The 26,734-nt window shown below is 39.4% G+C and overlaps 1 protein-coding gene and 1 long non-coding RNA gene across 5 annotated transcripts in view; one reads left to right on the top strand and one right to left on the bottom strand.

Annotated features, from left to right (window-relative positions):
* Nucleotides 1–26,341, top strand: part of JPH1 (junctophilin 1) — an 83,342-nt gene extending 57,001 nt beyond the window's left edge. The window contains exons 3-6 of one of the 4 annotated variants that reach the window (XM_019453305.2): nucleotides 1,830–1,948; nucleotides 17,025–17,674; nucleotides 23,772–23,867; nucleotides 25,663–26,341. In XM_019453305.2, the coding sequence (XP_019308850.2) occupies nucleotides 1,830–1,948; nucleotides 17,025–17,674; nucleotides 23,772–23,852 (850 nt within the window). In that variant the 3' untranslated portion in view covers nucleotides 23,853–23,867; nucleotides 25,663–26,341. Of the gene's footprint in view, nucleotides 1–1,829; nucleotides 1,949–17,024; nucleotides 17,675–23,771; nucleotides 23,868–24,036 lie in introns of all 4 variants that reach the window. The other 3 variants (XM_019453303.2, XM_019453304.2, XM_019453302.2) reach the window with 3 other exon arrangements.
* On the bottom strand, nucleotides 6,145–22,151 carry LOC109269364 (uncharacterized). The gene is made up of 2 exons (XR_002081042.2): nucleotides 20,296–22,151; nucleotides 6,145–7,164 (listed from the first exon to the last, which is right to left on the bottom strand). It is a non-coding gene; the product is annotated as an uncharacterized LOC109269364 (long non-coding RNA).
* Nucleotides 26,342–26,734: the final 393 nt, after the last annotated feature.

Here is a 26,734-nt window from a genome sequence, read left to right as displayed (position 1 = left end):
GTTCCCATGTATATATACCTCCTCTCCCCACACCCACAGTTTCCCCTATTATTAACATCTTGCAGGAGAAGTACATTTGGTACAGTTGAACCAGTATTGACATATTAATATTATCTAAAGTCCATAGTTGACGTTAGAGCTCACTCTTCTTTAGTGGGTTTTGACACATGCATAATGTCACATGTCATACAGAGTAGTTTCATTGCCCTCAGTTTCTCCTGTGTTCCACCTCTTCATTCCTCCCCCACTTTTGCCCTGAAGCCTTGGCCACCACTTACCTTCTTACTGGCTTTATGGTTGTGTCAATCTGTTCATTTTTAAGCAACTACCCAGATGTTCCTAAGGAAGCATCATTCAATCCTTTATTCATAAAATGAGCCCCCAATAAACCCTGTGTGCTAGGCAGTGTTGTACACATTGAGAATCTAGCAGAGAACCAGAAATGTAAAATCCCGGTCTTTGGGAAGCTTACATCCTAGTACAGCCAGCCTCCAAGCTTCGCTAAGTCCTGCGGAGGAGTGAGGGGTCCCCTGAGGACACAGAATGAGAGGAGGTAGTTGGAGAATTTGAGAACGGGACCTCCTGCCAGTGAGCCCCCACCCCCGTCTCAGGTCAGACCCCATCTTCCCCACGTCCTCCTGCAGCTAGTCCCAGCTGGCCTGCACCAGCTGCCACCTGCGTTTTCCCCACTAAGAACTGCTAGGGCACAATGCTATTTCCCAACTTTTCGTCTCCTGCTGTTTCTGAAATAAGCGCAAGCACCTCTTTCAGACTTTCATTTAGCTTTTACTACTAGTTATCTACAGCCGTGCCTGGTGCTAGTAAAATAGGATGGAAGGTTAACAGAAGTCTAAGAAATGTATGCCCATGACTATCATCTAAATACTAACTGGACAAGATCTTCTTTGGAAGGAGATGACCCAGAGCTCCCCGTCTTGCCCTCTAAATCCTCTCTGCTTGAGCAGGTGGACATCAGTTCTCCTGCCTTGCCATAAGAACCCCACCCCACCCCACCCCCGCCATTCTCTACCCAGCTGCCTTCTCCCTCACCCTAGTCCTCTGGAAAGAAAAGAGGTTTTGTCAGTTGAGAATGGGCCAAGGGGCAGGTAGAAGGTTGAAAGACATCTGTTTCTTCCTCCCCAACTCTCCTTGTTTCACACAAAAACATATACATAAAGTTAAATGGGCTCCTTAGAACCTCCAGAGCACATTCCTAAGAGCACTCTCTGTGCTCTGCTTCTACAGGCTGGTGAGAGCCCATTGTGTGCGTGTCTCCCCAGCTACACATTCAGTGACATCACATTGGTCGCTTCAGTTGGTCAAGGAGGGAGTATTTATACCACAGTAATCAGTGCCACAAATAAAGAGTTTTACTACTTTTTTTCCAGAATCACTCTTCCAGCATGCTATCGGGCAGACCCTTGTCGATCAAATTCTTATTTTGATTCTGCCATAGGAAATTAAATTCATGAACACTATATATTCATAAGCTCTAACTCTACTCTCCATGGTTTGGAGCAGGGGAGATTTGATCAGTCAGCAGGAGTCAGCAGGAGATTTGATCCCGTGTTTTGAAAACCAGGCTTTGCATCAAGCTGCACAGAACTTGCTCACCCTTTTCATTTCCCTTGAAAGGACTGAGGCAATATACGGGTGGTTTCATCCATGTCGTCGTCATTGATCTCTCACAATATGACCATAAAACTTGCAGTTGGAGGCGTGTGACCACGATCACAGCATTTTCCTCCCCAGACCGCAGACAGCTTGCATGTCCGTGTGTGATTAACAAGGTGCCGCCCTTGCTGACTCGCCCTTTGTGCTCCGTGTAGGACCGCACACGCACGAGCGAAAGCTGACGCCGCTGACCAGGCAGCTCAGGCTGCCCGCCAGGAGTGTGACATCGCAAGAGCTGTGGCCAGGGAGCTGTCGCCGGACTTCTACCAACCAGGTGAGACTGTTGTCCGGTGATGGGAGAGGTAGGGGTATTGCCTCTGGTTTCCTTTTTTTTTTTTTTTTTTTCCCTCCTTAAAGGTCTATGCTTCGTGAATACCAGCAGTACTGCAAAACAAGTAGGTACAAAAAGTCCTAAGCATTTGAAGTCTGAGTGTTAGTGGTGGAGATTTGGCTTATTGCCCAATGTCTCTCCCTTCCTGCCTCCCGACTCCTAGGCCACAAACTTGGAGCTGACAGCAGTAAATGAAATGGGAATCTAAAAGAAGCATCTGATTCTAAGAAACGGTGCTAGTGTGTTAGTGACCACTGCAGATGTTGTAACAAATCTCCAAAATCAGAGGCACGTATAACAATACCATTAGCAGTAGTAAAGAAATGAGCTAGTAACTACTGTGACTAATTTTTTTAATATACTTGAACTAAAGTTCAAAGGACTGTGGTTAGGTAAGGAAGTAAATCACTTAAAAACAGATTAATTTGCACAGATTAAGAGGAAATTCCAGGTCATAGTAGAAGAAATTAAAATAACCTCAAAAAAAATCAATCCAGATCATCTATCTCTCAAATGTCTTAAAATAGCAATATACAAATATTTGCAGTAGGTTTAAATATTTAAGTCCCTTTTAGTGGTTTCCTAGTAGATTGTTTCTATCCCTTTCTATAATGCTCGCCTCTTTTTTATATATGTTTCTTCATTGTTTTAGAACCCACAGTTCCCTAGTGTTTGAGGGGTCAACAGATTTCTAGATGAAGGGATCAAAATCAATGCTTTAAATTTCTTAGTATCACAATTTATAGTTTCTTGGTAAAGAATCTTTCCACACTGGTTTCTGTTAAGCTGGAAAACAAGCACCCTGCACAACACAGGTGTTCAATCCATGTTTGCTTCCAATAAACGTCCTAGAATCCTGGAGCCCACAGGGCACTGTAACTAAATGAACAAGGCAGGTCCAAGTGCACAGAATAACAAGATCCATACCAAAGCTACAAACTTGGCTGTAATAAAGGATGGAGGAATGAGAATGAGGGACATGGTGACTTTTTTTTTCCTACGAAGAATGAAGACCGGGTAAAAGGCTGGGTTGAGAAGACCCCGTTCTTCTAGGAGAATGGAGAGGGGCCCAGTCTAGCCGCTGAGCGCTAGGGCTGTCAGAGTACCTTCCATAGTAGTTCACTTCCAGGGAGACAACCACAGTCATGGGGGTTTTCTTTCATGTGCCTCCTTTTTAAACCTCTGGGTGAGATTTCAGCCATTTAATACATGCATATATTTCTAAGAAAGGGAAACTCTGCTCATTGCAGTGACCGCTGCTAGGAATAAACTATGTTCTGGTGTGAAATGAACTCACACTTCTCTGGTGCCTAAGTACGTCAGTCACTACCTGTTGGTGTGAGAGCTGCAGACAGAGTTCAGCCACCCAGGAGGGACCGTCCTTTGCCCTCCCCAGTGACACTGCCATTGGGAAGCAGCTCAGCAGTCAGGAGCTAGTGCCGCTTCATGGAGGAGCCCTGGGCTGGAGCTACTTGGAAAGCAGACAAACTTAGTATTGTTGTCTGTTGTTAATTCTCCTGGGGAATAGCGTCCCAATAGATTTCTGTTAGGTGTTACCAAGAGGTAAATGATACTGAAGGTCATCTCAGTTGCCCAGACTAAATGGTTTTAAAAGCCTTTTATGGCATAAAAGCATTGGAGGGAAAAAAAATATTGTGGGAAAATGTAATTCCAGCCTCGGAGCTAACATGCCAGCTTCATACACGCAAGTTGTCCATCAGTAATGAATACATCACAGTAGCACGAGATGACAACGGGTCTATTGGAGACAAGAGCTAAGGGGAAGGCTGCAATCCCCTTTGACCCATAGCCAACTCTTCCTTCAGCAGCTGGATAGAAAGCCTTTTCTGTACTAAGTATTATTGATCTTCTCAAGGGAGCATAACTCAAGCTTTCCACTCTGCATTTATAGGGTGATCAAATCAGATAGACATTTCTAAAAGGGCTTTCAAGTCCTTTTTCTAAGTCAGGCTGCTCATTTAATTCACATATCTTAGATATAAATATTTCCATTGTTTGAAATGCATTTGTCGTACATAGAAGCTGTTGGCCCTGGAATAAAGGAGGTCTGTTGTAGCTTACACTTTGAACACTTTCTCAGGAGCAGGCAGTATTTTCAGATATTTACCATCTTAGTTAAATCTAATGCTTTTAGTTCAAAACCACATTATTCTACAGTTCAGTTAAAAACTAAGAGAAAAATAGGAGCATGTGGGATGGCTTTGTCACTCAAAGGGTTAAGTTCTAATGAGTAACAGAAAGCATACCTGTGGAGGTATGTGAATGTATGTGTAGATAATTGCACGTGTACACACACAGAAACCTACACTGTCATGTGTGAGCGGCATGGCAAGGCATCCCCCAGGAACTCAGAAATGAGAGTTCCCTCTGAGAGTGAAATATTAAAATGAGCCTGTGATGCTGCACAAAGATATACAAAGTGAGCATAAGTAATAGCACAGCTGTATCACAGCAAGATTTCTTTGTAACTTAAGTGTATTAAAACATCTAAACAATTGGTCACGGAAAGTAGTATAGAAAAAAAAAAAAAGAAAAAGCCACAGAGGCAAAAATTGGCAAAGCCCACCCAAACACTGTCCAGAGGACAGAGAAGCTGTGGCCAGAACCTTGGAGTATTGCAGTGGAATTGGCAGGGACGTTTGTGTTATGGGGCAGGATGCAGGGAACTGTGGCCAACCGTGTATGGCCTTATTGGCAAGATCATCCGACTGGGGAAATGGATGCATCAGCCCTGCTCAGCCTGATGCCTGTAGATATTTGATTGATCCCATGCGTCTTGTCCTGAGTCCATGCTCACTGTAACCTTCTGATTTCGGGTGAGCTTGTCATGGAGGTCTGCCATCAGGAACAGCGTGCACTGGCGTTCCCGGAGTAAGCCCCTTGGCCTGTGTCATGTTTACATTGCCCATTGTGAACTAATGACTTGACCTTCTGGTGTTATACATCAGGATTGTGAGCTCTGGTGATGTGATTCTGCCCCAGGGGATGGCTCTACTTCAAAGTGCTGATGAAATTGGGTTTCTAAGCCAGGAAAGCTGAGATGAGATTTTGCATGACCGCTAGGGAAGTGGAGGGGAGGATGACTGGGAAACTATGTGGTGGTTCTTTGTCCCACTGTTTACATTTCCTTTCCATCAAGATGCTTAATTGTTTTTAATTCCAAGTGATATTAAGTAAGGTGTAAAACTTATATTTTTATCAATTGGGAGTGACTGGGCTAAAAAAGACTGAAAAACACTGCCCCAGAATGTGGTAAAGATATTTACTTTGAGCCCTCTTAAGAGATTGCCAGCTTATTCCCTAGGCAACATCCTCAGCAAGTTTTGCCTTCCTGTGTTTAAGCATGTGTATTAGTCAGCCCGGCTGCTGTAACAAAGTAAAATACCACAGACTGGGTGGCTTAAGCAACAGACATTTATTTCTCACAGTTCTGGAAGCTGGAAGTCCAAGATCACAGTGCCAGTATGGTTGAGTTCTGGTAGAGAGCCATCGACCTGGCTTACAGATGGCCTTCTTCTCCCTCTCTTCACATGGCTTTCCTGGGTACATGTGTATGGAGAGAGAGAGAACTGTGGTTTCTCTTCCTCTTTAATGAGGGCACTGGGGTGCCTGGGTGGCTCTGTCAGTTGAATGTCTGACTCTTGATTTCATCTCAGGTCATGATCTTGTGGTTCATGGGGTTGAGCCCCACGTGGAGTTTCAATGCTGACTGTGTGGAGCCTGCTTGGAATGCTCTCTCCCTCTCTTTCTGCCCCTTCCCTGCCCATGCTCTCCTGTCCCTTTCTCCAAATAAATAAACCAAAAATAATAATAATAATAATAATAATAATAATAATAATAAGGGCACTAATACTGTCATGAAGGTCTCACCTTCATAACCTAATGTAAACTTACTTACCTCCCAAAAGCCGCACCTCCAAATATGAACACATTGGGGGTTGGAGCTTCAGCATATGAATTGCAGGAGACACATACATTCAGTCCATAATAGCATGTATGTGCACACACATACACTCTGTATATTATTTAAAGTAAAAGTGAAGTCTTTAGGTTATTATGAGCCAGGCTTAACTAAGGTCACATTTGTGGTATGAATGATAAATCTTTAGAAATCAAAGCATATTTTCATTATTTAATGGTCTATGCTTATCATTAATATGTAGTATTTTTGGTTAAGAAAAGGGAAGTATCCTGAAACAGATGACTTCTAAACTCACTTTCCAAAACCCAGAATTCAGAGTAACTGTTTTCATAGCAAAAGGGAAATACAGGATGCCTGGGTGGCTCAGTCAGTTAAGCATCTGACTCTTGATTTTGGCTTGGTTCATGATCTCCTGGTTCATGAGTTCGAGCCCCATGTCGGGCTCTGTGCTGACAGCACAGCGCCTGCTTGGTACTCTCTCTCCTGTCTCTCCCCCTCCCCCTGCTTGTGTGCTCTTTCTCTCTCTCTCTCAAATATCTTAAAAAATATTTTAAAATATTTAAAAATGATCTATTGACATGAAATTAATAATTCATGAGTTTGGTTATTCTTACGGCTTACTCATTTCAGTATATTCGGTTCCACAAGCGTGTGCTAAGAGCCAGCCCTGCGCAAGGCAGCGGAATGGACGTACCACAGCCTGCAGACAAGAGCACCATGGCTACGTTCAAAGAAGTAGCAGTGTTTTTAAGGATGGGACTCTGAAGTCCTGTAGGAAACGGGTGTTCTTTCCACATAGAATATAAAAGTAATCCTGCTACCACTTATATAATCTGTTTAGAATCTTCCAATCTTTACTGATTGGCAGTCTCCACAGAAAATATCTGATTTCTATTTAATGACTTCTGACGTTGCCATAAAGCATTTGCTATCCGCCCGGTCCTTGCAGACATTTGTTTGGGGGAATCTTCATGGCACTGCTTCTGCCCATACCCAGCCCTCCACGGCTCACCTGTGAGGAACTAGGTGCATACCCTGCTGTTACCATCTGCCGTATCTGTTCAAGGCCTCCATGCCAACTGTAGCAAGTAACCTCTCAGTGTTGGTGGATGACACGTGCTGAATGTTGTTTGATGTCGTGTGGCCTGTATCTGACTTCTTCCTCATATGAATCCCTGGGGTGGGGGAAGAGTCCCTCAGGATTCATAGATACAGTCTGTAAAAATAGATGAAAATGCTTACTGCAACAACTATCAACATGTATCCTAATTTTGCTTCCTGGAAATATTCTGACAAGTCTTTTTTTAATTTTTTTTAATGTTTATTTATTTTAGAGAAACAAAGCATGAGCAGGGGAGGGGCAGAGAGAGACGGAGACACAGAATTCAAAGCAGGCTCCAGGCTCTGAGCTGTGTCAGCACAGAGCCCAATGTAGGGCTCGAACTCACCAACCATGAGATCATGACCTGAGCCGAAGTTGGACACTTAACCGACTGAGCCACTCAGGTGCCCCCTGACCAGTCTTTTTAATGAACTACTGTGGCTCCTCAATCCTGTGTCGCTGGTGTGGCCCTGCCTGACCCACATTACTCCACAGAACAAGCAGCAAGCGCAACACATGCCTTCCAAGAAGATAGTCCAGGAAAAACTTCTGTCCTCTGCATTATATGTCTTGTTTAAAAAAGCATTTAATCTCACTCTAGAAAATCTAACTGTATATCCTCCTTCCTGGCCAGTCTCCACATGACTACACCATGTTGGAACCATTGCCAGCTGGATGTAATCATGTAAGGCTGGCGTTAGGTCCATCTCTAGTCAATGTTTTTTTTGTTTGTTTTGGGGGTTTTTTTGGCATGCTGTTAAATGGCTGTATCTGGGTACGTTAGAATCACCTGGAGCATTTGTTAAACATCAAGATTTCAAGGCTGCACTTCATAGTTATTCAAAGTCTCTGGGAATCATATCCCAGGTGCCTCTGATAGGCAGCAAATACGGAGCCACTGCTTTACAGTACATTTATTTTCTTACCTAGCCATTTATTAATGCATAATAAAGTTGAGAATTTTTTTAAGATGTAAAGTAGGCCCTGGAATATACATCCACCACTCTAGTAATTTTTTTTTTGTCATAAACGTGACATACAGTGTTCGTGTCAGGTGTACAACACTGTGATTGATATGACCATCCTATGCATTCTGCAAGCCTCACCTTAAGTGTAGTTACCATCAAAGTTATTACAGTGTTACTGCAATATTGACTATATTCCCTGTGCCGTCATTTCCATTCCCTTGATTTATTTAGTTTTTACCTCTTAATCCCCTTCACCTATCTCACCAATGCCCTCTCAACCACCAGTTCTCTTCATAGATTTATGAATCTATTTCTGTTCTTTTTTGTGTGTTGTTTTTTAGATTCCACATATAAGTCAAATCATATGGTATTTGTCTTTCTCTGACTTACCTCACTTAGCAAAATACTCACTAGGTCTGTCCATTGTTGTCACAGATGGCAAGATCTTATTCTTTTTTATGGCTGAGTAATATTCCTCTGTGTGTGTGTTTGTACCACATATTACTTACTGATTCATATATAAATGGACACTTGGGTTATTTCCACATCTTGGCTACTGTAAATGCTGCAGTAAACATAGGGGTGCATATATCTTTTTGAATTAGTGTTTCTCTTTTCTTGTGGCAAACACCCAGTAGTGGGATTACTGTAGTGTATGGTATTTCTACTTTTAATTTTTTGACGAATGTCTGTACTGTTTTCCACAGTGTCTGCACCAATTTATATTTCCACCAACAGTGCACAAGAGTTCCATTTATTGATTGATTGATTGATTGATTGAGAGAGAGAGAGAGAACTAGAGAGCAAGTGGGATAGGGGCAGAGAGAGAGGGAGACAGAATCCCAAGCGGACTCTGTACCATCAGCACAGAGCCCGGTGTGGGGCTCAAATTCACGAACCAGGAAATGACCTGAGCCAAAGTCAACAGTCAGATGCTTATTAACCAACTAAGCCACCCAAATACCCCAAGGGTTCCTTTTTCTCCATACCTTCAACATTTATTATTTCTTGTCTTTTTGATACTAGCTAGCTATTCCTACTGGTGTGAGGTGACATCTCATTGTGGTTTTGATTTGCATTTCCTTGATGATTAGTGATATTGAGCATCTTTTCATGTGTCTGTTGGCCATTTATATATCTCTTTGGAAAAATGTTTGTTCAGGTCCTCTGCCCATTTTTTAATCAGATTATTTTGGGGTTTCGGTGTTGAGTTGTAGGAGTTCTTTATATATTTTGGAAATTAACCCCTTAATCAGATATATCATATGGAAATATCTTCTCCCATTCAGTAGATTGCCTTTTCATTTTGTAGATGGTTTCTTTCTCTATGCAAAAGATTTTTATTCTGGTGTAGTCCCAATATTTTATTTTTGCTTTTGTTTTCCTTGCCTCAGGAGACAGATCTAGAAAACCTTTGCTAAGGCCAATGCCCAAGAGCTTACTGCCTGTTTTATTAGTTTTATAGTTTCAAATCTGATGTTTGGGTCTTTAAACCATTTTGAGTTTATTTTTGTGTCTTGTATAAGACAGTCATCCAGTTTCATTCTTTTGCATGTAGATGGCCAGTTTCCCCAACACCATTTATTGAACAGACTGTCTTTTCCTTATTGTATATTCTTGCCTTCTTTATCCTACACTGACCATATAAGCATAGGTACAATTCTGGGCTCTCTATTCGGTTCCCTTGATCTATGTGTTTCTTGTTGTGCCTATACCATACTGTTTTGCTTACTATATAGCTTTGCAGTATAGCTTGAAATCTGGGATTGTGATGCCTCTGGTGTTTGTTTGTTTTTTCAAGATTGCTTTAGCTATTTGAAGTCTTTTGTGGTTCCATACAAATTTAAGGACTATTCCAGTTCTCTGAAAAATACTATTGGTATTTTGATAGGGATCTGTAGATTGCTTTGGGTAGTATGGACATTTTAATAATACTAATTCTTCCAGTCCATGAGCATGGGATATCTTTTCATTTGTGTCACCTTCAGTGTCTTTCCTCAGTGTCTTATAATCTTCAGAGTACAGGTCTTTCACTTCCTTGCTTAAATTTATCCCTAGGTATTTTATTCTTTTTGATGCAGTTGTAAATGTGATTCTTGTCTTAATTTCTCTTTCTGCTACTTCATTATTAGTATATAGAAACACAACATATTTCTGTATATTGGGTAACCTGCAACTTAAACTGAATTCATTTACTAGTTCTGATAGTTTTTTGGTGGAGCCCTTAGGATTTTCTATATATAGTATCATGTTATCTGCAAATAGTGACAGTTTATTTCTTCCTTACAAATTTGGATAAATCCTAAATTTGTAAGCTGCACTGTTACGGTCTCATATTTTCCAAATGAAGCACATGGGCTTTGTGACAGCTTTATTTCTCGTGGTTCAGTGACTGTATCTTTTCCTCACAACTTTAAGAACGTATAAGCAATCGTGTTTGCCAGAGTCTGTTTTTTCTCCACTCTCTTCTGTATGGCTATTTAAGTTAAATATTAACTTTAGATTTGATCTTTAGATTTGCAAAAATAACTTTTGCTTGTAACCCTTAGATTGAAGACATTAAAAGAACTCTGTGGGACACCTGGGTGTTGAGTACCCAGTCAACTCAGTTGAGCATCTGACTTCAGTTCAGGTCATGATCTCATGGTTCATGAGTTCGAGCCCCACATGAGGCTCACTGTTATCAGCACAGAGCCTGCTTCAGATCCTCTGTTCCCCCTCTGTCTCTGCCCCTCCCCCACTCTTGCTCTGCCTCTCTCTCTCTCTCTCAAAAATAAATAAAATGTTAAAAAAATAAAAATAAAAGTACTTCGTAATTTCTGTATTTCCGTAATGCTGTAAAATTGAATAATAGTGAAGTATATATAAAACCAACCAACTCTGATGAAATTTTGAGTAGAAGGAGTCAGAGAAAAAGTATGTAAGGAACACACTGCCTCAAACTCTATCAGATAATATCCCTTATCACAGGAGGGTAGGAGGGGTTTTATAAAAAAATAAATCTGCCATAGAATAATGAGGTTCTTTCTCCATGAAACACCAGCGTAAATGATCCTAATGGGTTTTTTGAAATAGGGGCAAATCTGTTGATGAAAGGTCACTTTCTGGTGCCGCTGCCACTTCTTTCTCTTGGTGGAGGTATGTGCTGGTCACAGCACCAAGAAAGAATTCAGAAACAGGAAGATCTCACCTTTCGAGGGATTTGCAGATCCCCCTTTCTCTTTGCTCCACTGAGATACCTTTTCTGGGCCAGGAATTCATACTTTCAAAGAAAATTGCCAAATTTATTTTTTTTTTTTTTTTTTTTTTTTTTGAGAGAGAGAAGGGGCAGAGAGTTAGGAGAGAGAATCCCAAGCACACTAAGCACAGTTCCCCATGTGGGGCTTGATCTCACGAACTATGAGATCATGACCTGAGCTGAAATCAAGAGCCAGACACTTCACTGACTGAGCTACCCAGGCACCCCGAAAATTGCCAAGTTTAAAAGGGGTGGTAGCCTTTGAGGGAGCTTATCAGGTTTAGAGAAGAAAGCACAATTGGTGACATAGGATTTTATCCTATTTGGGAAGTTTGCATCCTTCAAACTTCTGGAGGATGGAAAGTGGGATAATGCTGTTTGCTATGTTTTCACCCCTGAATATAACCTGTAATTGTGGATCCTTGGGAATTGTCATTTCTTGGCTTAAGATATCACATTATATGTTGAATTACATTTTGTCTTAAGGAAACACAGGAGCTATGTGATTTTAGGTTTTCAGCTACTATAGCTATTTTCACATCAGATTGGGATAATAATGCCTGCTTCCTAAGATTTTGGTGAGGCTTTAAGCTTTGGGAAATAACTTGTATAAATAGTACATAGTCTCATAACAATAAGTTACTACTCAGCACAGGAAGAGCAATTAAAAGTCTAAGTGGACAGTATGTATTTTAAGTATTAAGGATAATTGTTCTTAAGCTCCTCTGTAAATCCTTTAAGTTTGGTGTGAGGGATGGGAGTGGAGGACAGGAAGGAAAGTGAACAGATGCCAATTTCTGTAAACAAATTGGTGGGGTGGTTTCTCCCTATTTACTCAAGAGATGATGTTGTCAGCTCTTGCCTGTTTGCAGAGAAAAGAGCCACCTGCACTCTGTGACCTCAGGAGATGAGAGTGGCTGATTATCCACAACAAGAACCTGTATCTCCCACTCCCCTTCACCCATTTTGCCCCTCCCACACCCTCCTCCCCTCTGGCAACCATTAGTTTGTTCTCCATATTTATGAAGCTATTTCTGCTTTTTGTTTGTTTTGCTTTTTAGATTCCTCATGTAAGTGAAATCATGTGGTATTTCATGTGGACTTATTTCACTTAGCATAATATCCTATAGGTCCATCCATATTATCACAAATGTAAAAAATCTTATTTTTCATTGCTGAGTAATACTTCAGTATTTCTATATATGACGTTTTTATCCATTCATCTATCAAGGGACACTTGGGTTGCTTCCATATCCTGGTTATTGTAAGTAATGCTGCAGTGAACATAGAGGTGCATATATCTTTTCAAATTAGTATTTTCATTTTATATGGGTAAATACCCAATAGTGGAATTACTGAATCATATGGTATTTCTGTTGTTAATTTTTTGAGGAACCTCCATACTGTTTTCCACAGTGGTTACACCAATTTATGTTTCTACCAACAGTGCGGAACGGTTCCTTTTTCTCCACTTTCTCACCAATGCTTACTTCTTGTCTTTCTGATACCACCCATTCTGAAAGATGTAAAGTGACTGTGGATTTGATTTGCATTTCCCTAATGATTAGTGTTGCTGAGCATTTTTTCAAGTGTCTGTTAGCCATCTGTATGTCTTCTTTGGGAAAATGTCTGTTCAGGTCCTCTACCCATTTTTCAATCAGATTGTGGTGTTTGGGGAGTTGAGTTGCATAAGTTCTTTCTATGTTTTGGACATTAACCCCTCATTAGATATATCATTTGGAAGTATCCTCTTCCAGTTTTAGTAGGTTGCCTTTTTGATTTGTTCGTTTCTTCTTTGCAAAAGCTTTTTTTTTTTTTTTTTTTTTTTTTTTGCAAAAGCTTTTTATTTTGGTGTAGTCCCAATAGTTTATTGTTGCTTTTGTTTCTCTTGCCTAGAAAAGTGTTGGCTAAGGCTGATGCCAAACAGATTATTGCCTATGTTTTCTTCTAGGAGCTTTATGGTTTCAAGTCTCACATTTAGGTCTTTAATCTGTTTTTATTTTTGTATATGGTGTAAGAAAATGGTCTAGTTTCATTCTTTTGCTTGTAGTCATCCAGTTTTTCCAACAGCCATTTATTGAAGGAACTGTCTTTTCCTTACTCTATATTCTTGCCTCCTTTGTCATAGATTAGTTGACCATATAAGCATGGATGTCTGGGCTCTCTATTCTGTTCCAGTAATATATTTTTGTGCCAGTACAATACTGTTTGATTACTATAGTTTTGGTAGTGTATCTCAAAATCTGGAATTGTGATACCTCCAGCTTTGTTCTTTTTCAGGATTGTTTTTGGCTGAATATTCAAGGTCTTCTGTAGTTCTGAACAAATTTTAGGATTATTCTTGTTCTGTGAAAAATGCTATTGTTATTTTGATAGGGATTGCATCGATTCTGTAGATTGCTTTGTATAGTATAGTTATTTTAACAATATTAATTCTTCCCACCCATGAGCATGGAATATCTTTCCCTTGTGTTATCAGTTTCTTTAATCAGTGTTTTTGGTGCACTTGTAAATGCAATTGTTTTCTTAATTTCTTTCTGCCACTTTGTTAGAAATTGTTAATAGGGGCGCCTGGGTGGCCCAGTCGGTTAAACGTCCGACTTCAGTTCAGGTCACAATCTCGCGGTTTGTGAGTTTGAGCCCCACTTTGGGCTCTGTGCTGACAGCTTAAAGCTGGAACCTGCTTCAAATTCTCTCTCTCTCAAAAACTGAATAAACATTACAAAAAAATTTTCTTTAAATGTTTCTATACAAATTATTAGTATATAAAAATACAACAGATTTCTGTATATTAATTTTGTATCCTGCAACTTCTGAATTCATTTGTTCTAATAGTTTTTTGGTGGAGTGTTTAGGGTTTTCTATATATAGTATCTTGTCTTTTGCAAATAGTAAGTTTATATCTTCGTTACCAATTTGTATGCCTTTAATTCTTTTTCTTAATCTGATTGATATAACTAGAACTTCCAGAACTAGGTTCAATAGAAGGGGCAAGATGGACATTCTTAACTTATTTCTGATCTTAGAGAATAGCTCTTAGTTTTTCACCACTGAATATGTTAGCTATGGGCTTGTCATATATGGCCTTTATTATGTTGAGGTATGATCCCTTTAAACTCATTTGTTGGCAGTTCTTATGAGTAAATGATGAATTTTGTTAAATGTTTTTTCTTCATCTATTGAGATGATCATACAATTTTTATCCTTAATTTTGTTAATGTGGTATATAACATGGATTGATCTGCAAATATTGAATCATCCTTGCATCCCCCAGAATAAATCCCAGTTGCTCATGGTGAATGATTCATTTAATGTGTTGTTAAATGAAGTTTGCTGATGTTTTGTTGGGTATTTGCATCTGTATGCATCATATCTATTGGCCTGTATTTTTTTTGTAATGTCTTTGTCTGGTTTTGGTATGAGGGTAATGCTGGCCATGTAGAATAAATTTGGAAGCTTTACTTCCCCTTCTATTTTTTGGAACAATTTGAGGAGACTGTGTATTAACTCTTCTTTAAGTATTTGGTAGAATTCACCTTTTGAATGCATCTAGTCCTGGACTTTATTTTGGGGGAGTTTTTTGATTACCATTTCAATTTCATTACTAGTAATTGATATGTTCAGACTTTCTATTTCTTCTTGGGGCACCTGGGTGGCTTAGTCAGTTAAGTGTCCAACTCTTGATTTCAGCTCAGGTCATGATCTCACAGTTCGTGGGATGAAGCACTGCATAGAACTCTGCGCTGAGCCTGCTTGGGATTCTCTTTCTCCCTCTCTCTCTGCCCCTCCCCTGCTTGTGCACAAGCTCTCTCTAAATAAACAAACATTGAAAAAAGATTTTCTGTTTATTCCTGATTCAGTTTCGGAAGATTATATGCTTTTAGGAATTTATCCATTTCTTCTAGATTATCCAATTTGTTGGCATATAATTTTTTGTACTGGTCTCTTTTACTCTTTCATATTTGTGTGGTGCTGGTTGTTCCCCCTGTATTTCTATTTTTTCCTTTCATTTTTCTTAGGAGTCTGGCTAAATGTTTATCAGTTTTGTTTGATTTTTTTCTGTTTTATTTCCTTCCTTCTACCAACTTTGGACTTTATTCCATTTTTCTAGTTCCTTTAAGTATAAGGTTAGATTGAGATCTTTCTTGAGGTATTGTAACCTGTATTGCTAACCTGTATTGAGATCTTTCTTGAGGTAACCTGTATTGCTATAAATTTACCTCTTAGAAGTGCTTCTGCTGTATCCCAAAGATTTAGATCACTGTGTTTTTGTTTTCATTCGTCTCCGTGTATTTTTTTATTTCCTCTTTATTTGTTGACCCATTGGTTGTTTAGCAGCATGTTGTTTAGTCTCCACGTTTGTGGGTTTTTCCTTTTTTTTTTTTTTTTTTTCCTTATAATTGATTTCTGGTTTCACACTGTTATGGTCAGGATTTTAATCTTCTTAAATTTATTGAGATTTGTTTTGCAGCCTAACATGTGATCTGGCCTAGAGAATGTTCCATGTGCACTTGAAAAGAATGTATGTTCTGTATATAATCTGTTAAATCCATCTGGTCTAATGTATCATTCAAAGACACTGTTCCCTTATAAAGGGACAAAATGACAGTAATGTAATAACAGTAGGAGACTCTAACACCCACTTGGGTAGATCATCCAGGCAGAAAATAAATATCTGTTAATATTTGCTTTATGTATTCAGGTGTTCCAGTGATGGGTGCATAGATGTTTACAATTGTTATATCCTCTTGTTGGATTGATCCCTTTATCATTATGTCATGCCCTTCTTTGTGTCTTGTTACAGTCTTTGTTTTGTCTGATGTAAGTATTGCTATCCCAGCTTTTTATAAGTACATATCTATCAATAATTACTTTAAATAGTCTAAATGCTCCAAAAGACAGAGTAAAGGGATGGATGGAAAACAAGACCCATTTATATCTATATGCCTACAAGAGACTCACTGTAGACTGAAAATGAAGGAAAGAGTAGGAAGATACTCCATGCAAATGAAAGCAAAAAAATAAATAAATAATAAGTCCAACTAGCAACACTTTCTTGAAAGGCAGATTTTTCCATATGTAAAGATAACATGATTGTTGTAAACAAACCTAAAGTATTTAGAAAAAGAAAAAAAAATCCTGGGACTACAGAGTCAAAGACAACAACTGCATTGTCATGACTTTAATGCTGACAGCCCCTGTGAAGAGACTCCATGAAGTTTGAATGACCCATTGAGGAAGTTGCGTTAAAAATGTCATCTGCGGGTTCTATTCTTACTTACGCAGTAGACGCTTTATTAAATGTCAGTTTATTAAATAATTTAAATATTTTAATATACTAAACGGACTCTTGTCTGTTTAGTAGAGTATGTACTCTGTGTTCTAATTATGCCACATAATTTGAATATGCAGATTAATTCTGGTGTTATCACCAGTGCTGCATCAACCTGAATTTCACCTCGGTGTTCTGCAAGCAGGCAGGAATGATGCAATTATTAGAGAAGTCAAAACTCTTTAACTTTTATAGCTATCACAATAGTATAAATAATGGTAAATGTTAACATTTTCAGCAACAAATAATCTTTTCCCCTGGGAAATGAAGTGTGCTCATGCTTAATCCAAGCCTTGTCAATATTTTTAAAGGAAAAGAAACAAGAGGAATGGCTAATCTGACTAGCAAAAAATGCATATAGATAGCCCTAAGGAACAAGCCTTAACGCCTTGCTTTTATTTTATTACCTTCCCTTCTGTTGTCAATTTTTCCCCAGGCCCAGATTATATCAAACAGAGATTTCAGGAAGGTGTAGATGCTAAAGAAAATCCAGAAGAAAAAGTACCAGAAAAGCCACCTACACCAAAGGAATCTCCTCATTTTTATCGCAAAGGCACGACACCCCCCAGGTCTCCTGAAGCAAGTCCCAAACAAAGCCACTCTCCCCAGCCCTCCTCCCCAAAACCCACGAAGAAGCAGAACCCTAGCTCAGGGGCAAGACTCAACCAAGACAAACGGAGTGTGGCTGATGAGCAGGTGACAGCCATCGTCAACAAGCCTTTGATGTCAAAGCCTCCCACGAAGGAGGTGGGAGCCATGGTGCCCCTTTCCAAGTACTCTGGCCGCCACCACATCCCTAACCCCAGTAACGGGGAGCTGCATTCTCAGTATCACGGCTACTACGTGAAACTGAACGCCCCCCAGCATCCCCCGGAAGACATGGAGGAAGATGAAGGATCGAGCCAGTCTTCCTCAGCGCTGGTGCACAAGCCATCACCCAACAAGTGGAGTCCCCCTAAATCTGTGACAAAACCAGTTGCCAAAGAAAGCAAAGCTGAGCCAAAAGCTAAGAAGTCTGAACTTGCTATACCAAAGAATCCAGCAAGCAACGATTCATGCCCTTCTTTGGAAAAAGAAGCCAATTCGGTAAGTTGTGCAAGATGTGTTTTTTCTTTCTTTTGGTTCTTTTCAGGTAGTGGCATAGGATAACTTGCATCTCGATGACAGCTCGGCTAGCGAAAGTTCTGATGAATGAACATAGGACTGTATAGGGTAGAGCTTAGCATCTTTGTAGCCTAAGATAGCAAAGAACTGTCAGAGCAGAAATTCCTCCCTGCTGGCTCAGCCACCCACCTTAGACATCATTCAGCTAGCCGGGCTATTGGTGTGTCACATGTTAGCAAGCCTTTACCCACACTTCTTGGTAAGTCTTGTGGTCACTTAGTTTGAGCTGCTGTAACAAAAATGCCATAAACTAGATGGCTTAAGCAATATTTCTTTCTTGTAATTCTGGAGGCTGGGGAGTCCCAAGATCAAGGTGCCATAGACTTGATGTCTGGCAAGAACCCAATTCCTGGTTCATAGACCGTCTTGCTGTACGTACCCTCACATGGCTGAGAGAGAGAGAAATAGCATACTCTGTGGTGTCTCTTCTCGTGAGGTCCCCACCCTCATGACCCAGGGCCCATCTCCCAAAGGGCTCCCCTCCAAATACCGTCACATTGGGAAGTAGGGTTTCAACATACAAATTTTGGAGAAACACAAACATGTAGTCCTTAACTGTAGCTAAGAAAGGAGTCATGGGACCCTGACCAGGGCCAGCACCTCTCAGAGCCCTAGCTGGGAAGAGGCTTTTCCACTACCATTCACTAGGTTCTTAGCCCTGCTTTTGACCCTCACGAAACACATAAAGGAATGGATGGAAAACAAGACCTATCTGTATGTATATGCATACAAGAGACTCACTTCAGACCTAAAGAGACAGACTAAAAGTGAAGGAGTAGGAAAAGCTACTCCAGTCAGCATCTTTAGAAAAAAGAACATCTTTGGGGCGCATGGGTGGCTCAGTCGGTTGAGTGTCCGACTTCAGCTCGGGTCATGATCTCGCAGTTTGTGGGTTCGAGCCCTGCATCAGGCTCTGTGCTGACAGCTCGGAGCCTGGAGCCTGCTTTAGATTCTGTGTCTCCCTCTGCCCCTCCCCTGCTCATGCTCTGTCTCTCAAAAATGAACAAACATTAAAAAAATTTAAAAAAAAATCTTTTCTAGCTATTGCGAATTATTCCCCTAAATACTTAGTTTGGATTTTACTCAATTAGCCAGGCTTTGCAACTAGAACATTTTCTTTTCAACTACTTGAGAAAATTGCCTTGGTCTTCTAACTTGTCAGAGATTTCAGTTTCCTGGTAAATGCTAGTTTTATTGTCAGTCTGGAGCACTTAAGGTTTTTAATTCTTCAACCATATTATTGCTAATGTCATTTGATAAGCATGTAGAGATTTATTTGTTCAATGATATAAGGAATTCATACTTTATCAAATTCTATAGAGTTTATAAAATCTGGAAGCTGACCAACTGATCTTTTGACCTAGTCACATGTTTTTTGGAACAAAGGTGTTGCTTGTTAAATGTAGCTTAGGGAAGAAGCCACAGCTGACCCAATACTTAGTAATTTCTGAGACTTTTCCGTAAATGTTCAGATTAATAAATTGGGCAACAAGAATATAATACCACTGTAAGTTTTTTTTTCTTTTGTCTGTTAAGTTTAACAGGGTTAAACTGTTTACAATTAAACAGTAACAATGTTAAAAAATTGAAATTCATCTTTTTTATTAACTTACCTTTGATGTTTCTTAGGTTTATTTTGCTAATATTTACAACACTAGTTCTCATCTTTTTAATCATCTAAATATAAATTAGATTAACTGCGTTAACTTCCTGAGAGTCATCCTCCATGGGGATAAATGGTTTTCAAAACAGACTAACTCTATTAGTGCTGGTTTGCCGGACTTACAAGGGTGAAATTCAAACAATGCAAGGCCATATACAGTGTCTTGTAAACTTTCTTTAAAATGTTACTAGTGTGTGATAAATTCACCACCTCCTTTTTAGAAAAAGTTATCTTTTTTACTTCTGTGCAGAACCATCTGATTCTTGGAGGTAGCTGGGCACCCTCCAGCTGGGTAGGTCGGTCTCTAGGGTCCCTTCCACACCTTAAGGTACACGAGGCCTAGCACTCCACAGCCTCTGTGGGTGACAGGAACCAGAAGTCAAGAGTGCCTTGGCACCTCCTTGTGAAGATTTTAACAATTAACCTTCTTTTCCTGATAATAACAGAAAGCTGCCTTTCACACTCCTGGTGACTGCTTTCCTGACAGTTAAGAAGTGATAAAACCGTCATAAAGGTAGTTAATGAACCACCTTTAGAACAAAGGAATAGTGCATACAATTTTGACATAGACACTGTATAAGCTAGAGGTTTACAAATAACTTGAAAGCTCATAGGAGTATTCACAATAAAGCACACACTGGACGGAAAAATCAGACTGAATCGGTGTTCCCGGTGGGCAGCTGAGAGATCTGGTTTGAGTCAGAATCGCCATTTTTAGGCTGGTTGGATACACTGGAATCTGGACTTTTAGTCACCAGCCTACTGACTGAGACAGTATAGGCTGGTGGCTAAGGGTGTGGACTCTGGTGCCAGATTTTCTCTAAGTTCAAATCCCAGTTGTGTTGCTTCTCAGCCATGGGCCCTGGGGCAGGTTTCCTACCTGTTCTGTGAGTTGCTCGTCTCCACTGGTATCATAGTGTTGTTGAGGAGATCAACTGAGTTAGTGCTTCCTTCCACAGTTCTTAGCACAGTGCCTAGCACCTGGATAGGTGCTCAAAAAACAATGGTTATTACGGTTTCAACACTGAAGTTGCTAAAGCATAAAATAGTTCACAAATATTCCAATAGATTTGGACCCATTCTCAGGATCACCCTGGATATTGATCTTCTAGAAATAGAGAAAATCTTCTGGGACACAGGCTGACACTAAGCAAATAAGAGAAGGGAGGTGATGCCAAGGGATTACTCTAGCATCCCTTCTCAGGAAACATGTGACTCCTATGGGCCATGGTTGCACATGGACTAATGTCCCAGGGAAACCGTTCTGTGTGGTACCAACATTTTTGTAGGATTTTGCAACATTGACAACTTGTAGGAGCTACGAGAGACATCTTCACAGCCTTATCAAACAGACCAGCAAGGGCTCTCCTAAGCAGGAATCTTGACTCCTTCTGAGAACTACCTGCACTTTTTCTTACCCTTTACTCTCTTCCAAGTCTATTTTGAAATTTACCTAATCTTGCTTTTCAATTGTTATAAAACTTTAAGGCATCCCTTGAAGTTACACACACCCTGAAACCCTAAAAACAGTAAATATGTAAAAACTTGGCTATTAATACTAAATTATGTGCTTTCCACGTTTTTAGAGAAGTTTTAGATTTAACATAAACTGTAGTAGCTCACCAGACTATTCCTCACAGTTTTAAAAGAGGAATAGTCTTTTGAAGGAAAAACGGTAAATTTCTTGAGCTAGAACTTCTTTCCACATTTTGCCGTCCTACACTTTCTTTTCTAACTGCCTGAAAGTTCTTCCAATCAAGACTTGCACTTTGCCGGCTACAGCTTCTTTTATTCCACCTGTTTCAGTCAGTCTTGAAAAGCAAGACTGATTTTTTTTTTCATTTGGCTATTTTAAGCTACAACTGGCTACCACAGTCATGTTTATGAGACTTCACCTTAAAGCTTTCCACCCCGTGCCCAGCCTAGGTATCTGAAGAACACAGAGGTCACGTCGCAATATCTACCTATTAAACATAGCATCCCAGAATTTATTTTCCACCTGGTTGCTGTTTGAACTTTTTATGCCTGGCTCACCCTCATCTTTACCGGGTCATCTTTAAAAATGGCTTCATAAATGGAGTTGTCCTAGTTGGATAAATAAATATATGTAGGTGTTCAATATATACATACGTATCCATCCAAAAATGCTAACCAATTCAAAAAGATAAATTCAGGGAACTTGTACGGATTTATGAAATGGGAAGTAAAAAGTCCAGACTCACCTTAAACTTTTGAAGTTAGATTCACCAAAGGCACTTTCTCTGTTAGTCTGCTTTTCCTCGGTCCACTATAAAACACTGAACTCTACATTATGTTGTTCTGACCCCATATACTTTTCCTTGCCTTTCATATCATGGTCTTTGGGAATTATAAATTAAATCCCCTGAGTCAGAAGAGTTAAGTGAATCCAAACTCCTTAACATACTCCTGAGCAAAATCTAATCAAAGTTTGTGATAGTAATAGCATTTCCTTAATTTCCATGCTGAGTTACAATGTTAAAAGATTATTTCAATTATTTTCTGAGGTATAAATGTTTCTTACATTATACATTTTAGGTTAATCATTATTGATGAGTTACATAGATTAGGACCCTTCTAGTAACTTAGGACCAACTGTTCTTCTAGAATAGTTGTATTCTATCAAGATTTGATGTTTTTTTTTCTGCTACCATGAAATCATAGGGTATAGATGAAAATGCCATTTTTAAGAACTTGATTAGAAATTAATTATTTTTAAACTAAGTCCTGTGGCCATAATAGGGATGTGGGGGAAAAAAGGGGCTCTGAAGTAGACAAAGTTTAATTTTAGTTCTGTAATTTGTTTAAACTGGATGAGTAACCTCAGGCAAGAAACTTACCCTCTCAGAGCTCTGTGAAATGGAACTCCTAATCACCTGTGAAGAAGAAATAACCTACCCAGAAATGCTTAGCCCACTGCCTGGTATATAAAGATATGCAGTAAATGTTGCTTTTTCCTCCCATTTACTTGGGGTTTTTCTTCTTCCTAATACTCCCTATCTCAACCCGTGTTTACTTCCTTTTCTCAACCACCCTGACTTTACTAATCACCCTGTTCATCATTTAAGATGATGAATTCATAAGGTCAACTACCACACCCACAGTACCTGGAAAAGTACCAGATGATACTGGTGTCCATAATGGAAACCTGAATGAATTGGACAATCCGTATGCGTGGGCACACAGTGGTGATCAGTGCAGGGCCACTGTGGAACTCAGTCTAGGACAAAGAATTTAACAAGAAGTGACAAAGTATGAAGTGTCAGGACAGACAACGACCAGGACACTCTGACCTCTGCCTCTGAGGTTGTGGGCCCAGCTGGGGAGGAAACCTCCTAGAAGGGTGTATGACCCAAGCTCTAGACCTTGTGACATGAGCAGTGGACCAATGACAGTTCCAGTCTTTCTTAACACCCACCACCAAAAATCACACAACTGTTTCCTCATCTGTGAAATAAGAATTAAAATACCGATGCCACCCACCTAAAGCCAGTTTAGAACACATTTAATACTACTTAAGAATTAGACTCTATTTTAATAGTAAATACCAAGATCATGTCTCTGTAATAAAAATGGCCAAGCATGAGCAGCTCTGAAAAGATGGGTCATAAGGTTGCTTTTTGTTTAAACAAGTAAACAAAGTTTGGGTACCTTGGCTAGCTGGTATTTGTTGTAGCCTTATTTATCAAAATAGGAGTCTGCAGTTCATCAAATAGAACTTGATTTCTGAAATGTTGTGGCTGTGAGAAAAGACGTAAAGAATTAGACCTGTAAAATAATTTCTTCAAGTGTTCAACTTCCCGCTCGCAATTTTTACTTCAAGGATGTGGTGGTGTCGAAAAATACGACCAGGAAAAAGAGAGACCCTCATTTTGAGTTTTCCTAAATTTTTCCCGAGAGGCCTCAGTATCCTAAAGATCTTATTCTTACTTTCCAACTGCCTTCATGAAGAAACAATTCTTCCTCATCTAAATTATGCCTTAACAAAAAGTCATGCCCACTTTCCATTAGTTCCTGACCCCAGTGTGGCAAACTCTCTCTCACCCAGACTGTTGTCAAATGTTTTGAGGTGAATGTTGAGATTATTTGTAAGTCATTTTCTTAGATTAAATCAAGACTGGAGTCATTTCATAGTGAAAGTGCAGAGACGGCTCCATCTAAATACGGCTTTGCTATTTTTAGTTTATACTTTTTGGAGCTGTTGTCATTTGTTCATGCCATATTTACTGCAACGGGGTTGAGTTTTTTTGTATTTTCGGTAATCGATTTTATGAGCTAGTTTACATATTGATGTTAACATGGAAATGTTATGCCTTGTTTTGTTCTGTTCATTTCCAGGGCCCTAATTCAGTCATGATTGTCCTTGTCATGCTGTTGAATATCGGGTTGGCCATTCTTTTTGTTCACTTTCTAACTTGATTGGAATTAGGAAAGGTAAGAATAGCCTTAATTTCTACATAAAAATCCGTTTCTAACGTTCTTTTCCCATATTCAATTTTTTTTTTTTTTTAACAACTGCATATTGTCCTTCACTTTCATTTTGGCTGTGCCTGAATGTGATTCAACATAGTTACTTAATGATATAACTGTTTTGACCCCTCAGTGAAGTCATGACAACTAGCGGTGTTAGCCCACACTTCCCTGCCGTGGCGTCATCAGCCCTTTAAATGGCACACCCCAGTCAGACTCAGACTCAGGGAAGGAGGCTTGGAATTAGGATGGGATCGCGAAAGAGATGACACTTGGAAAATTCAGCCAGAGGACCTGTTCATGTTCCCCTGGGAATGCTTTGTGGCTTTGGGGTCCTCTGGGAGCTGAAGCAAGCAGCCGTGTTGGAGAGCAAAACTTAATAATCATTCTTTTTTAAAATCTGCTGAAGCAGCCCCATCCGGCGAAGTTCTTGGCATTGGCTACTCCATCTGTCCTAGCAGAGTGTGACTAAACTGGAAATGTATGGAGCTGCATTTTTTTTTTTTCTTGATGGAAGTCAACAGCTGCCTTACTATTTTGCCATCGGACGTTTTTAGTAGGGAGCTGGGGAAACGAGCGACTGCCCGAGGAATGCGGTCGGAGGATTGTGTTGCTGTGGCCACGGTTCCAATGCTCACTCCTGTCTCATTGGAAGAAATAGGTAGCAGCATCACTCACCAGTCTTATGCCGTGACCTGCTGCTTTAACATCTCCTGGAATGTTCTGGGAGAGAACGTTTCGTTGGCTTGTGCACGACTATGTTCATTTTTGCCGTTTATTGAAGTAGGATGTATAGTCCTCTACAACGTGTGGTCCCGGCTGGATGAAACAAACTTGTTGCATCTCAAGGAAAAGAAACGACACAATTCTAGAGAAGATGTGTTCATTTCGATAGCAATACATCATTGTTTTCATGTCATGCAGTCTTCCAAAACCTGTAACAGGCTGTTTAAAATTTAGCAATGTGAAGGCATTATACCTTCCTAAGAAAAAAATTGAAATATTTTTAACATTACCGAGATGAATTATTTATGCACTTAGGAGGTGCTAAATTTTAAAAGCTGAAAGACAACAGAATTCTAAGAAGTATAGTCAAAGTGTTGCATGGATTGCAGTAATCGGTGTTTAAAGGATTCAGTTTCATTGCTGACGTACTTTACAACCAAATAAAATCTTGTCAGTGACTATGTTAATTCCCATGAAAGTTAAGCAAGATGCTATTAATAACTGCTCTAATCTTTTTTTTTTTCCTCCAACTTAAATTTTTGTTGAATACATTCAGGTAGAGCATAAAGCTTTGTTAAACCTCTGCTTCTCGATTTTATGCCTTTCGTGTCCTTCAAAGTCCTTTCGTAATTTTATTTCACATTTTAAAGGTTTAGACGTTTTTATTTAAATATTTGTCTTTTGCAGTCCTTTGTTATTCTGACATAATCTGATTTTTTTTTTTTTTGCTGTTTTATAATTTATCCTTTATTACTCAAACGCATGCTTAGAGACACTACGTGGTCTTTATAAAAATAATTATTTAAAAAGAAATCAGGGGAGGAAAGGTATCTTAAATCTCTGTAAGACATTACATCGTGGAGAAGGAGCTAGCTATTCCTAAATATTTTTCACAGTCTGCATGGTTTAATCAGATTCTTGTTACCTTGTTTGCTACCTTTTCAATGCAGAAGAGACAATTCACAGGTTAGCACAGGTGTGGACTGAATGCTTTGTCCCCTGCAGGGCAGTAACCCAGTGGTGTTTCTTGCAGAAGTGCAATATATTGAGAATCCTGGGTGTGACCGATATGGAATAAAGAAGAAAGCAGAAAGAGAGCAAATGAAAATTACAACTTGTATATTTATTTATTTTTTACATTTTGCTTTGACTTTTAAATTTAGGAAGTACGTTTTTTTAGCCAAGAAACGTTTCAGCTCCTGTCAGTCTCCGTACTCTCACTGCGCCTTCCTAACCCCATAGCTCTTGATGCTGGGAAAGCGGATTTTTTTAAAAAAATAAAACAAAATATTTAATCTTATTAAGTGTTTATTTAAAACGTGTAATGCTTTGGAAATAATGGGTAACAGATAACTAAAGGATATGTTTATAAAGTCAGCATGTTCCATTTATAAATATGTGTATGATTTATAAGCTTTTTTAAAAACAAAGCTCAAATTGTTGGTATTTTTCTAAAATGTGCACAGCTGTATTTTACATGAAAGGCTCTTTCTAATGGGTTGTTATACTGTACTCTACATTTTGGACAGCACATGAAGTCTGCCAATGTACTTAATAAAACATGACCTTGTTTATTTAAAGTTTCTTGCTGTGAAAAAGAACTCCCTACCTGTGAGTTCCTTTATTTATAATCCTTGAAACCAAAATGTATAATGTACAGTTTTCACAACTGTATCTGCTCTAATAAAAAAAAAAAGTTGGTTATTAATAAAGTTGCAGGTGTGTTTCCTTTGTGAGTAAATTATGTGGAATTTTTTGATGGTGGTTGTATTAAAAGAAAGATCTGAAAAATTAACAATAGAAATGGGGTGTAAAATGCTCAGAGAAGCCACATGGTTAGGAGGTACTCATACCGTGATATTTTTCTTCCCGGGCGTTTCAGATAATTTTGTAAAATAAGATTCGTTTTTCTGCTGAGTGCCTTCATTATTTGTATTAGGGCCTTATCTGGGGTTTTATGTCTGCTCCTGTTTTTAAGGAAAACCCAGAGTTGGAGTAAATCCCCCTCCTGCTTGGGTACTTTTCAATTAAAGTTTTTGGATCATTGTGCCCCAAATAAATTAATATTTCGCTGTGGCCCCTGTTTAGACACATTTCTGGAAGCT

Source organism: Panthera pardus, unplaced genomic scaffold (genome assembly GCF_024362965.1).
Source record: "Panthera pardus isolate Hobbes unplaced genomic scaffold, ASM2436296v1 HiC_scaffold_7, whole genome shotgun sequence".
NCBI classification, from domain to species: domain Eukaryota; kingdom Metazoa; phylum Chordata; class Mammalia; order Carnivora; family Felidae; genus Panthera; species Panthera pardus.
Note: the sequence above shows the minus strand (reverse complement) of the source record. Positions and strands in the feature narration are given on the sequence as shown.